The sequence below is a fragment of the Panulirus ornatus genome, chromosome 31, assembly GCF_036320965.1.
Source record: "Panulirus ornatus isolate Po-2019 chromosome 31, ASM3632096v1, whole genome shotgun sequence".
Lineage (NCBI taxonomy): Eukaryota > Metazoa > Arthropoda > Malacostraca > Decapoda > Palinuridae > Panulirus > Panulirus ornatus.
Genome location: NC_092254.1, coordinates 19,299,263 through 19,315,448, shown reverse-complemented (window position 1 = coordinate 19,315,448; position 16,186 = coordinate 19,299,263). Strand labels below are relative to the sequence as shown.

Here is a 16,186-nt window from a genome sequence, read left to right as displayed (position 1 = left end):
TGATGACGAATGAACCTGCTGGAGGACCACGTGACGACTGTCTTGTGGAGGATCTGGATGACGACTGACCTGCTGGATGACTGGATGTAGTATGACCTGCTGGAGGACTGAATGACGACGGACGTGCTTGAGGATTGAAAGAGGACTCACCTGCTGGAGAAATGCATGACGACTAACCTGCTATAGGACTGGATGACAACTCACCTGCTGGAGGACTGGATGGCGATTGACCTTCTAGAGGAGTAGATGACGACTAACCTGCTGGAGGACTGGGAGGCTACTGACCTGTTGGAGGACTGGATGACGACTGACCTGCTGGAGAGTTGGGTGACGACTGACCTGCTTGAGAAATGGATGACAACTCACCTGCTAGAGGATTGGATGACGAATGACCTGCTGGAGGAGTGGATGACGATTGGCCTCCTGGAGGCCTTGTTGACAACTGACCTGCTGGAGGACTGGATGACGGTTGACCTGTTGGAGGACTGGGTGAAGATTGACCTGCTAGAGGACTAGATGACGACTGATCTACTGGAGGACTGGATGACGACTGACCTGCTGATGGACTACATGACATCTGACCTGCTGAAGTACTGGGTGACGACTCATCTGCATGAGGACTGGATGACTACTGAACTACTTGAGGACTGGATGACGACTGACCTGCTGGAGGACTGGATGACGACTGACCTGGAGGACTGGATGACGACTGACGTGCTTCAGGATTGGAAGAGGACTGACCTGCTGAAGAACTGGATGACGACTGACCTGCTATAGTACTGGATGACGACTCACCTGCTGAAGGACTGGATGACGTTTGACCGTCTAGAGGAGTAGATGGCGACTGACCTGCTGGAAGACTGGGTGACGACTGTCCTGTTGGAGGACTGGATGACGACTGACCTGCTGGAGAATTGGGTGACGACTGACCTACTTGAGAAATGGATGACATCTCACCTGCTAGAGTACTGGATGACGAATGACCTGCTGGAGGACTGGAGGACGACTGGCCTCCTGGAGGGCTGGTTGACGACTGACATGCTGGAGGACTAGATGACGGCTTACCTGTTGGAGGACTTTGTGAAGACTGACCTGCTAGAGGACTGGATGACAACTGACCTGCTCGAGGACTAGGTGACGACTGACCTGCTGGAATACGTGATGACAATGACCTGGAGACGGATGACGATGACCTGCTTGAGGAATGGGGGGACGACTGACCTGCTGGAAGACTGGTTTGCGACTGACCTGCTGGAGGACTGGATGACGAATGACCACCTGAAGGACTAGATGACGACTGACCTGCTGGATGACTGGGTGATGACTGACCGGTTGTAGGACTGGATGACGACTGACCTGCTGGAGGACTGAATGACGGCTGACCTGCTTGAGGACTGATGACCACTCACCTGCTGAAGGACTGGATGACGACTAACATCCTGGAGGACTGGATGACGAATGACCTTCTTGAGGAGTGTATGACAACTGACCTGCTTGATGACTGGGTGACGACTGACGTGCTAAAGGACTGGATGTCGACTAACCTGCTTGGGGACCCGAGTGACGACTGTCTTGCTGGAGGACTGGATGACGACTGACCTGCTGGATGACTGGATGTAGTCTGACCTGCTGGAGGACTGGATGACGACGGACGTGCTTGAGGATTGAAAGAGGACTCACCTGCTGGAGAAATGCATGACGACTAACCTGCTATAGGACTGGATGACAACTCACCTGCTGGAGGACTGGGAAACAACTGACCTGTTGGAGGACTGGATGACAACTCACCTGCTAGAGGACTGGATGACGATTGACCTGCTGGAGGACTGGATGACGACTGACTTGCTTGAGGACTGGATGACGACTGACCTGCTGGAGGATTGGGTGACGACTGACCTGCTGGAGGACTGGATGACGACTGACCTGCTGGAGGACTGGATGACGACTGACCTTCTGAGGACTGGATGACGACTGACCTGCTGGGACTGGATGACGACTGACGCTTGAGGACTGGATGACGACTGACTGCTGGAGGACTGGATGACGACTGACCTGCTGAGGACTGGATGACGACTGACCTGCTGAAGACTGGATGACGACTGACCTGCTGGAGGACTGGATGACGACTGACCTGCTATAGCTGGATGACGACTGACCTGCTGGAGGACTGGATGACGATTACCTGCTGGAGGACTGGATGACGACTGACTTGCTGGAGGACTGGATGACGACTGACCTGCTGGAGGATTGGATGACGACTGACCTGCTTGAGGACTGGATGACGACTCACCTGCTAGAGTACTGGATGACGAATGACCTGCTGGAGGACTGGAGGACGACTGGCCTCCTGGAGGGCTGGTTGACGACTGACATGCTGGAGGACTAGATGACGGCTTACCTGTTGGAGGACTTTGTGAAGACTGACCTGCTAGAGGACTGGATGACAACTGACCTGCTCGAGGACTAGGTGACGACTGACCTGCTGGAATACGTGATGACAAATGACCTGCTTGAGGACGGATGACGACTGACCTGCGGGAGGAATGGATGATAACTGACGTCCTGTAGGACTGGATGACGACTGACCTGCTGGAGGACTGGATGACGACTGAACTGCTATAGGAATGGATGGTAAGTGACCTGCTGTATGATTTGGTGACGATTTAACTGCTGTAGGGGTTGATGACGGGTGACCTGCTGGAGGAATGGTTGACGGAGGACTGGGAGACGACTGACCTGCTGGAGGAGTGGAAGACAACTGACCTACTGGAGGACTGGATGATGACTAACCTGCTGGAGGACTGGATGTCGACTTACCTGCTGGAGAACTGGATGACGACTGACCTGCTTGAGGACTGGGTGATGACTGACGTACAAAAGACTGGATGACGACTGCCCTGCTGGAAGAGTGGTTGACGACTGACCTGCTGGAGGACTGGATGACGTCTGACCTGCTGGAGAAGTTGGTGACGACTGATCTGCTGGATAATTAAATGACGACTGACCTGCTGGAGGACTGGATGACGACTGACCTGCTTGAGGACTGGGTGATGACTGACGTACAAAAGACTGGATGACGACTGCCCTGCTGGAAGAGTGGTTGACGACTGACCTGCTGGAGGACTGGATGACGTCTGACCTGCTGGAGAACTGAGTGACGACTGACCGGCTGGAGGACTGAGTGACGACTCACCTGCTTGAGGACTGGACGAGGACTCACCTGCTGGAGAACTTGATGACGACTGACCTGTTGGAGGACTGGAAGATGACTCACCTGTTGGAGGACTGTGTGACGACGTACCTGCTAGAGGACTATGGAGACTGATCTGCTGAAAGAATGGATGACGACTGACCCACAGAAGGAATAGATGACGGGTGACCTGCGGGAGGACTGGGTGACGACTGTCCTGCTTGAGGACTGGATGACGACTGACCTGCTGCAGGACTGGATGACGAGTGACCCGCTTGAGGACTAGGTGACGACTGACCTGCTGGAAGACTGGATGACGACTGATCTGCTGGAGGACTGGATGACGAATGACCTGCTCGAGGACTGGATGACGACTGACCTGCTGAAGGACTAGATGTCGGCTATCCTACTGGAGGACTGGGTAACGACTGAACTACTGTAGAACTAGATGACGACTGTCCTGCTGGAGAACTGGATGACGACTGACCTGCTGTAGGACTGGATGACGACTGACCTGCTGCAGGACTGGATGACGACTAACCTGCTGGAGGACTGGATGACGAATGATCTGCTGGAGGAGTGGGTGACGACTGACCTGCTAGAGAACTGAATGACGACTGACATGCTGGAGGACTGGATGACGACTGACCTGCTGCAGGACTGGATGACGACTAACCTGCTGGAGGACTGGATGACGAATGATCTGCTGGAGGAGTGGGTGACGACTGACCTGCTGGAGAACTGAATGACGACTGACATGCTGGAGGACTGGATGACGACTGACCTGTTGCAGGACTGGATGACGACTAAACTGCTGGAGGACTGGATGACGACTGATTTGCTGAAGGAGTGGGTGACGACTGACCTGCTGGAGAACTGAAGGACGACTGACATGCTGGAGGACTGGATGACGACTGACCTGCTGCAGGACTGGTTGACGACTGACCTGCTGAAAGATTGGATGACGACTGCCCTGCTGGAGGTGTAGATGACGGTTGACCTGCTGGAGGGCTGGATGACGTCTGACCTGCTGGAGAACTGGGTGACGACTGACCGGCTGGAGGACTGGATGACGATTGACCTGCTTGAGGACTGGACGATGGCTCACCTACTGGAGGACTGGGTGACGACTGAACTGCAGGAGGATTATGACGACTGATCTGCTGGAAGACTGGATGACGACTGACCAACTGAAGAACTTAGATAACGGGTGACCTGCTGGAGGACTGGATGACGACTATCCTGCTTGAAGACTGTGACAACTGACCTAGTTAAGGACTGGATGACGACTGACCTGCTGCAGGACTGGATGACGAGAGACCTGCTTGAGGATAAGGTGACGACTGACCTGCTGGAAGACTGGATGACGACTGATCTGCTGGAGGACTGGATGGCGACTGATCTGCTGGAGGACCGGATGACGACCGACCTGCTGAAGGACTAGATGTCGGCTATCCTTGCTGGAGGAATGGGCGACGACTAAACTGCTGGAAGACTAGATGACAACTGTCCTGCTGGAGGACTGGATGACGACTGACCTGCTGGAGGAGTGGATGACGACTGACCTGCCGTAGGGCTGGTTGACGATTGGCCTGCAGGAGGACTGGATGACAACTGACCTGCTGGAGGATTGGGTGACGACTGACCTGCTGAAGGACTAGATGACGGCTGACCTCCTGCAGGACTTGGTGACGACTGACCTGCTGGAGGACTGGTTGATGACTGACCTGTTGGAGAACTGGATGAAGACTGACGTGCTAGAGGACTGGATGACGACTGACCTGCTTGAGGACCTGATGCTGTCTCACCTGCTGGAGGTATGGATGACTAATGACATGATTGAGGACTGGATGATGTATGACCTTCTGGAGGACTGGATGACGATTGACCTGCAGGAGGACTGGATGACGATTGATCTGCTAGAGGATTGGATGATTATTAACCTGCTGGTGGACTGGATGAGACTGAACTGCTTGAGGACCGGGTGACGACTGACGTGCTAGAGGACTGGATGACGACTGATCTGCTAAAGGACTAGATGACGGCTGACCTTCTGGAGTACTGGGTGATGACTGATCTGCTTGGGGACTGGTGAAGATTGATCTACTGGAGTACTGGATGACGAATGAACTGCTGGAGGACTCGATGACCGACTGACCTGCTGAAAGACTAGATGACGACTGACCTATTAGAGGACTGGGTGACGACTGACCTGTTGGAGGACTGGATGACGCCTGACCTGTTGGAAGATTGGGGTAAGACTGACCTGTTTGAGGACTGGATGACGACGCAATTGCTGGAGAACTAGACCTGCTTGAGGACTGGATGACTAATGACCTGCTGGAGAACTGGATGACGACTGACCTGCTGGATGATTGGGTGACGACTGACCTGTTGGAGGGCTGGATGACGAGTGACCTGCTGGGGGACCTGAGTGACGACTCACCTGCTGGAGTACTGGATTACGACTGACCTGCTGGAGGATTAGATGACGACTGACTTGCTGGAGGACATCATGAAGACTGACCTGCTGGAGGACTGGATGACGACTTATCTGCTGGTGGACTAGATGACGACTGACATACTGGATAAATGGGTGACGACTGACATACTTGAGGACTGGATGACTGCTGACCTGCTTGAGGACTGGATGACGAGTGACCTGCTGGAGGACTGGATGACGATTGAACTGCCTGAGGAATGGATGATAACTGACCTGCTGGAGGACTGGGTGACGATTACCCTGCTGAGCGACTAGATGGCGGCTGACCTGCTGGAGGACTGGGTGACGACTAACATTCTGGAGGACTGGGTGACGACTGACCTGCTGGAGGACTGGGTGACGACTGACCTGCTGGAGGACTGGATGACGAGTGACCTGCTGGAGGGCTCGATGACGACTATCCTGCTGGAGGACTGGATGACGAGGGACCTGCTGGAGGACTGGATGACGACTGACCTGTTGGAGGATTGGATGACGACTGAACTGCTGTAGGACTGGATGAAGACTGGCCTACTGGAGGACTGAATGACGTCTGATCTGCTGGATGACTGGGTGACGACTGACCTGTTGGAGGACTGGATGGCGAGTGACCTGGTGGGGGACCTGATTGACGACTCCCCTGCTGGAGTACTGGATTACGACTGACCTGATGGAGGACTAGATGACGACTGACCTGCTGGAGGACATCATGAAAACTGACATGCTTGATGACTGGATGACGACTGACCTACTGGAGGACTAGATGACGACTATCTTGAGGTGAACGCTAGAGGATTGGATGACGAACTGACCTGCTGGAGACTGATGACGACTGCCTGCTGAGGACTGGATGACACGGACCTGCTGAGGGCTGGATGACGGCTGCACCTGCTGGGGGACTGGGTGAACGACTGACCTGCTGGAGGACTGGATGACGACTGACCTGCTGGAGGACTGATGACGAACTGACCTGCTGAGGACTAGATGAGACTGACCTGCTGGAGACTGGTGACGACGACTGCTGGAGGACTGGATGACGACTGACCTGCTTGGAGGACTGGATGACGACTGACCTGCTGGAGGACTGGATGACAACTGACCTGCTGGAGGACTGGGAATGATCTGACCTGCTGGAGGACTGGTGACGGAAAATGACCTGCTTGAGGACGGATGCAGACTCACCTGCTGGAGAACTAGATGACGACTGACCTGCTGAAAAACAGATGACGACTGACCTGCTGGAGGACTGGATGACGACTGACCTGCTGGAAGACTGGATGACAACTAACCCACTGGAGGATTGAGTGACGACTGACCTGCTGAAGGACTAAATGACGGCTGACCTGCTGGAGGACTGGATGACGATTGACCTGCTGGAGGACTGGGTGACGATTGACTTGTTGGAGAACTGGGTGAAAACTGACGTTCTGCAGGATTGGATGACGACTGACCTGCTTGAGGACTGAATGCTGTCTCACCTGATGGAGGTCTGGATGACAACTGACATGCTTGAGGACTGGATGACGAATAACCCTCTGGAGGACTGCATGACGACTGACCTGCTGGAGGACTGGGTGACGATTGACCTGCGAGAGGAGTGGATAGTTATTAACCTGCTGGAGGACTGGATGACGACTGAACTGCTTGAGGATTGGGTGACGACTGACCTGCTGGAGGACTGGATAACGACTGATCTGCTGAAGGACTAGATGACGGGTGACCTGCTGGAGTACTAGGTGATGACTGATCTGCTTGGTGACTGGGTGACGATTGATCTGCTGGAATTCTGGATGACGAATGAACTGCTGGAGGACTGGATGAAGACCGACTTGCTGAAAGACTAGATGACGACTGACCTATTGGAGGACTGGGTGACGGCTGACCTGTAGGAGGACTGGATGACGACTGACCTGCTGGAGGATTCGGGTAAGACTGACCTGTTTGAAGACTGGATGACGACTCAATTGCTGGAGGACTGGATGACGAAAGACCTACTTGAGGACTGGATGATGAATGACCTGCTGGAGAACTGGATGACGACTGACCCGCTGGATGACTGGGTGACGACTGACCTGTTGGAGGACTGAATGACGAGTTACCTGCTGGGGGACCTGAGTGACGACTTACCTGCTGCAGTACTGGATTACGACTGACCTGCTGCAGGACTAGATGACGACTGACCTGCTGGAGGACATCTTGACGGTTGACCTGCTGGAAAACTGGATGACGACTGACCTGCTGGTGGACTGGATGACGACTGACATACTGGAGGACTGAATGACGACTGACCTGCTGGAGGACTGGATGACGACTGAATTGCCTGAGGAATGGGTGATAACTGACCTGCTGGAGGACTGGGTGACGATTGACCTGCTGAGCGACTAGATGGCGGCTGACCTGGTGGAGGACTGGATGACGACTCACCTACTGGAGGACTGGATGACGATTGACCGTCTAGAGGAGTAGATGACGACTGACCTGCTGGAGGACTAGGTGACGACTGACCTGTTGAAGGACTGGATGACGACTGACCTGCTAGAGAATTGGGTGACGACTGAATTACTTGAGAAATGGATGACGACTCAGCTGCTAGAGGATTGGATGACGAATGACCTGCTCGAGGACTGTATAACGACTGGCCTCCTGGAGGACTGGTTGACGACTGACCTGCTAGAGGACTGGATGACGGCTGAACTGTTGGAGGACTGGGTAAAGACTGACTTGCTGGAGGACTGGATGGCGACTGATCTACTGGAGGACTGGATGACGACTGACCTGCTGATGGACTAGATGACGTCTGACCTGCTGGAGTACTGGGTGACGACTGACCTGCTTGAGGACTGGGTGACTACTGAACTGCTTGAGGACTGGATGACGACTGACCTGCTGGAGGATTGACCTGCTGTCTGGTGACTGTACCATTCACTCCTCACATCTACAACCATAACTCTCACACCTGCTGTCTGGTGATTGGGCCATACACCCCTCACAACTACAACCACGCCCCTCACACCTGCTGTCTGTTGACTGTACCATCCACTCCTCACATCTACAACCTTACCCCTCACATGCCGTCTGGTGTCTGTGCCATCCACTCCTCACAACTACAACCACACCCTCACATCTGCTGTTTCTTGACTGTGACATCCAGTTCTCACAACCACAACCACACCCCTCACACCTGCTGTTTGGTGGCTGTAAAATCCATTCCTCACAACTACAACGACATTCCTTAAACCTGCTGTCTGGTGACTGTACAATCCACTCCTCACAACTACAAGCACACCCTTCAAACCTGCTGTCTGGTGACTGTGCCATCCACTCCTCACAACTACAACCACACCCTTCCCACCTGCTAGCTGGTGACTGTTCCAGCCACTCCTCACATCTACAACCACAACTCTCAAACCTGCTGTCTGGTGACTGGGCCATCCACCCCTCACAACTACAACCACACCACTCACACCTCCTGTCTGTTGACTGTACCATCCACTCCTCACATCTACAACCACAACCCTCACACATACTGTCTGGTGACTGTACCATCCATTCCTCAACTACAACCACAAACCTCACACCTGCTGTCTGGTCATTGGGCTATCCACCCCTCAAAACTACAACCACACAACTACAACCACACCACTCACACCTGCTGTCTGTTCACTGTGCCATCCACTCTTCACATCTACAACCACACCCCTCACACATGCTTTCTGGTGTCTGTACCATCCACTCCTCACAACTACAACCACAACCCTCAAACCTGCTGTCTGGTGACTGGGCCATCCACCCCTCACAACTACAAACACACCTCTCACACTTGCTGTCTGTTGACTGTACCATCCACTCCTCACATCTACAGCCACACCCGTCACACCTGCTGTCTGGTGATTGTACTATCCACTCCTCACAACTACAACCATACCCCTCACACTTGCTGTCTGGTGATTGTGCCATCCACTCTTCACATCTACAACCACACCCCTCACACATGCTTTCTGGTGACTGTGCCATCCACTCCTCAAAACTACAGCCACAACTCTCAAACCTGCTATCTGGTGACTAGACCATCCACCCCTCACAACAACAACCACACTCCTCGCACCTGCTGTCTGGTGACTGTACAATCCACTCCTCAGAACTACAAGCACTCTCCTCAAACCTTCTGCCTGGTGACTGTACCATCCACTCCTCACATCTACAACCTCAACTCTCACACCTGCTGTCTGGTGACTGGGCCATCCACCCCTCACGACTACAACCACACCCTTCACACCTGACTGGGCCATCCACCCCTCACAACTACAACCACACCCTTCACACCTGCTGTCTGGTGACTGTGCTGTCCACTCCTCACAACTACAACCATACCCCTCACACTTGCTGTCTGGTGATTGTGCCATCCACTCCTCACATCTACAACCACACCACTCACACATGCTGTATGGTGACTGTGCCTTCCACTGCTCACAACTACAACCACAACTCTCACACCTGCTGTCTGGTGACTAGGCCATCCACCCCTCACAACCACAACCACACCCCTCACACCTGCTGTCTGTTGACTGTACAACCCACTCCTCACAACTACAACCACACTCCTCAGACCTGATGTCTGGTGACTGTGTCATCCACTCCTGAGAACTACAACCACACCCTTCAAACCTGCTGTCTGGTGACTGTGCAATCCTCTCCTCAAAACTACAACCACCGCCCCTCACACCTGCTTTCTGGTGACTTTACCATCCACTCTTCACATCTACAACCATAACTCACACCTGCTGTCTGGTGACTGGGCCATCCACCACACACAACTAAAACCACACCCCTCACAACTACAACCACACCCCTCACGCCTGCTGTCTGTTGAGTGTACCACCCACTCCTCACATCTACAACCACACCCCTCACACAGCATATCTGGTACCTGTGCCATCCACTCCTCACAACTACAACCACACACTCACACCTGCTGTCAGGTGACTGTGACATCCACCTCTCACAACCACAACCACAACCCTCACACCTGCTGTTTGGTGACTGTACAATCCACTCCTCACAACTACAACCACATTCCTTAAACTTGCTGTCTGGTGACTGTGCCATCCACTCCTCACAACTACAACCACACCCCTCACCCATGCTGTCTGGTGACTGTACCATCCACTCCTCACATCTACAACCACAACTCTCACACCTGGTGTGTGGTGACTGGGCCATCCACCCCTCACAACTAGAACCACACCATCCACAACTAAAACCACACCACTCACACCTGCTGTCTGTTGACTGTACCATCCACTCCTCAAATCTACAACCACACCGCTCAGTCATGCTGTCTGGTGATTGTACCATCCACTCCTAACAACTACAACCAACCTCACACCTGTGTCTGGGACTACCAACACCCTACAACTACAACCACACCCACCTGCTGCTTGACGTACTCTCTCACTCTACAACCAACCTCACTCAACATCCTCTCCTCACAACTACAACCACACCACTCACACCTGCTGTGTGACTGTACATCCACTCCTCACACTACAACCACACCTCACATGCTGTTGTGACGTAACCTACAACTCACAACACAACCCATTCCAAACCCATCTGTGACTGTACCATCCACTCTTCACACTACACCACACCCCTCACCTGCTGTCTGGTGACGCATCACCTCACACACAACACACTTCACCCTGCTGTCGGTCTGCCTCCACCCTCAACCACACCTCACACCACCCTGCTGTCTGGTGACTGTCCTCACTCTCACATCTACAACCACACCCACACTGCTTTGGTGCTGTACATCACTCCTCACAACTAAACCACACCTAACTTTCTGTGACTGCCATCCACCCCTCACAACTACAACCACACCCCTCACCTCTGTCTGTGACTGTCATCCACTCCTCTCACACAACCACTCTCAACCTGTGTTGGTGACTGACATCCACCCTCTCAACAACTACGTCACTACACCTCCAAACTAAACCACACCTCCACCTGCTGTCTGTGCTGGCCATCCACACACAACTAAACCACACCTAAGCTGTCTGGTGACTGCCATCACCTACAACACACCACCTCACCTGTGTCTGTGATGACAATCACCTCAACTACAACCACCCTCAACCTCTGCTGTGCTGTCCATCCACTCCTACACTAAACCAACCTTCACTCTTGTTACCATCAAACTCAACCTCGGTCATGACCATCACCTCAACTACAACACACTCACACCTGCTTCTGTGACTGCCATCCACTCTCACACTACAACCACCCTCACACTGCTGTCTGTTGACATCCATCTACACAACAACCACACCTACCCTCGTCTTGACTGTCACACACAACAACAAACCCTCACATGTCGTTACTACACACCTAATACACACACCTAACTTGCTGTTGTGATTGCATCATCCTCAAACTACAACACACCTACCCTGCTGTGGTTCTATCTCCAACAACAACTTCCCTCACACACAACCAACACTCACACTGCTGTCTGTGACTGTCCATCCATCCTCAATCTAACCACACCACCATGCGTCTGGTGAGTCCACCATCCACTACAACAAACTCACACTGTTGGACGCCACCCCTCAAACAACCACACCTCAACAAACCACACCACACTGCGCTGTGACTGTCTCCATCCACTACAACCACACCCTCATGCTCCCATCCCCCTCACACAACCACACCCACCTGCTGTCTGTACTACATCCATCCCACACTACAACCACACCTCACATGCTGTTAGACATCCCCTCACAACTACAACCACTCACACCTGTGCTGTGCTGATACCTCACAACACAACCACCCTAACCTCTGCGTATTCACCTCTCACATCTAACAACCTCACACTGCTGTCTGGTGACTGTGCCATCCACTAATCACAACTACAACCACAACTCTCACACCTGCTGTCTGGTGACTAGCATCGACCCTCACAACCACAACCACACACCTCGTACCTGCTGTCTGGTGATGTACAATCCACTCCTCTCAACTACAACCACTCTCCTCAAACCTGCTGTCTGGTGACTGTGCCATCCACTCCTCACAACTACAACCACACCCTTCAAACCTGCTGTTTGGTGACTGTACCAAACTCCTCACAACTACAACCACACTCCTCACACCTGCTGTCTGGTGACTGTACCAACCACTCCTCACATCTACAACCACAACTCTCGCGCCTGCTGTCTGGTAACGGGCCATCCAACTCTCACAACTACAACCACACCCCTCACACCTGCTGTCTGGTAACCTGTACCATCCACTCCTCACAACAACAACCACACTCCTCACACTTGCTGTCTGGTGACTGCTCTCATTCACTCCTCACATCTACAACCACACCCCTCACACCTGCTGTCTGGTAATTGTATCATCCACTCCTCACAACTACAACCTTAACCCTCACACCTGCTGTCTGGTGACTGGGCCATCCAACTCTCACAACTACAACCACACCCCTCACAACTACTACCACACCACTCACACCTGCTATCTGTTGACTGTACCATCCACTCCTCACATCTGCAACCACACCCCTCACACCTGCTGTCTGGTGACTGTGCTATCCACTTCTCACAACTACAGCCACACGCCTCACACCTGCTGTCTGGTGACTGTGCCATCTACTCTTCACAAGTACAACCACACCCTTCACACCTGCTGTCTGGTGACTGTACCATCCATTCCTCATATCTACAACCACAACTTTTACACCTGCTGTCTGGTGATTAGGTCATCGACCCCTCACAACTACACCCACACCCCTCACACCTGCTGTCTGGTGAATGTACCATGCTGTCCGGTGAATGTTCCATGCTGTCTGTTGACTGTGCCATCCACTCCTCACAACTACAACCACACCACTCACACCTGCTGTCTTGTGACTGTAGCATCCACTCCTCACATCTACAACCACACTCCTCACACCTGCTGTCTGGTGACCGTACCATCCACTCCTCACATCTACAACCACACCCCTCAGACCTGCTGTCTTGTGGCTGTGCCATCCACTCCTCACAACTACAACCACACCCCTCACACCTGCTGTCTGGTGACTGTACCATACACCTTCAAATCTACAACCACACCCCTCACGCATGCTGTCTTGTGACTGTGCCATCCATTCACAACTACAACCACACCCCTCACACCTACCGTCTGGTGACTGTACCACCAACTCCTCACAACTACAACCACACTCCTCACACCTGCTGTCTTGTGACTGTGCTATCCACCCCTCATAGCAACAACCACACCCCTCACACCTGCTCTCTGGTGACTGTACCATTCACTCTTCACATATACAACCACACCCCTCCCACCTGCTGTTTGGTGACTGTAACATCCACTACTCACAACTACAATCACACCCCTCACATCTGCTGTTTGGTGACTGTGCCATCCACTCCTCACATTTATAACCACACCCCTCACACCTGCTCTCTGGTGACTGTGCCATTCACTCATCACAACTACAACCACAGCCCTCACACTTGCTATCTGGTGACTATACCATCCACTCATCACAACTACAACCACACCCCTCAGACCTGCTGTCTGGTGACTTTGTTATCCACTCCTCACAACTACAACCACAACTCTCACACTTGCTGTCTGGTAACTCAGCCTTCCACCCCTCACAACTACAGCCGCACCCCTCACAACTAAAACCACGCCCCTCACACCTAATGTCTGGTGACTGTGCTATCCACTCCTCACATTTACAACCACACCCCTCGCACCTGGTGTCTGGTGACTGTACCATCTACTCCTCACAACTATAATCACACTCCTCACACCTGCTGTTTGGTGAATGTGTTATGCGCTTCTCACATCTACAGCCACACCCCTCACACCTGCATTCTGGTGACTGTACTGTCTACCCTTCTAAACTACAATCACACACCTCACACCTGGTGTCTGGTAACTGTGCGATCCCCTCCTCACAACTACAACCTCATCCCTCATACCTGCTGTCTGGTGGCTGTGCTATCCTCTCCTCACATCTACAACTACAACCCTCGCACCTGTTGTCTGGTGACTGTGCCATTCAGTCATCACAACTACAACCACACCCCTAACACCTGCTGTCTGGTGACTGTACCATCCACTCCTCACATCTACAACCACATCCCTCACACCTGCTGTCTGTTGACTGTGCCATCCACTCCTCACAACTACAACCAAACCCCTCACACATGCTGTCTGATGACTGTGCCATCCACTCCTCACAACTACAACCACACCCCTAACACCTGCTGTCTGGTGTCCCATTCACTCCTCACAGCTACAACGAAACCCCTCACACCTGCTGTCTGATGACTCTACCATCCAATCCTCACAACTATAACCACACCCCTCACACCTGCTGTCTGATGACTGTGCCATCCACTCCTCACAACTAGAACCACTCTCCTCACACCTGCTGTCTGGTGACTGTGCTATCCACTCCTCACATCTGCAAGCACACCCCTCACACCTACTGTCTGGTGACTGTGCTATCCACTCCTCACAACAACCACACCCCTCACACCTGCTGTCTGGTGACTGTGCCATCCACTCCTCACATCTACAACCACACCCCTCACACCTGCTGTCTGGCGACTGTGCCATCCACTCCTTACATCTACAACCACACCCCTCACACCTGCTGTGTGGTGTGGAACCCCACACACCTGTTAGGAAAATATTCGTCAGTAATCCTCCAAAGTGAACAATAAGTCGAAAAATCAGTAATCGTCATCCACTTTAGAGTAATAGTAATATGATATCGCATTTGTTGCTATGATTCTTAAAATAGGTGACAGTGAATCTCACAGAATCTAATAATCGATCCTCTCTCTCTCTCTCTCTCTCTCTCTCTCTCTCTCTCTCTCTCTCTCTCTCTCTCTCTCTCTCTCTCTCTCTCTCTCTCTCTCTCTCTCTCTCTCTCTCTCTCTCTCTCTCTCTCTCTCTCTCTCTCTCTCTCTCTCTCTCTCTCTCTCTCTATATATATATATATATATATATATATATATATATATATATATATATATAGTCACAGGAATACGGATATTCTTGGAGAACCTTGGGGCCACACTTCCTGACGTCCAGGGGAACAAGAGGATGTCCATGTCCCCCCAGAAGCTGCCAGCAGGAGCAAGGTCATGAAACTCGAAAATAACAAAGGTGACAGAAGAGGCGGTGAGAGTAATGACACAAGAGGCGGTGAGAGTAGTGACACAAGAGGCGGTGAGAGTAGTGACACAAGAGGCGGTGAGAGTAATGACACAAGAGGCGGTGAGAGTAGTGACACAAGAGGCGGTGAGAGTAGTGACACAAGAGGCGGTGAGAGTAATGACACAAGAGGCGGTGAGAGTAGTGACACAAGAGGCGGTGAGAGTGATGACACAAGAGGCGGTGAGAGTAATGACACAAGAGGCGGTGAGAGTAGTGACACAAGAGGCGGTGAGAGTAGTGACACAAGAGGCGGTGAGAGT

General features: G+C 52.6%; 1 protein-coding gene across 1 annotated transcript in view; it reads left to right on the top strand.

Annotated features, from left to right (window-relative positions):
- LOC139758856 (uncharacterized) overlaps positions 1 to 15,880 on the top strand; it is a 238,756-nt gene extending 222,876 nt beyond the window's left edge. Inside the window, exon 4 of the mRNA XM_071680720.1 lies at positions 15,745 to 15,880. Within this exon, the coding sequence (XP_071536821.1) occupies positions 15,745 to 15,857 (113 nt within the window). The 3' untranslated portion in view covers positions 15,858 to 15,880. The remainder of the gene's footprint in view (positions 1 to 15,744) is intronic.
- The last annotated feature ends 306 nt before the right edge of the window (positions 15,881 to 16,186 follow it).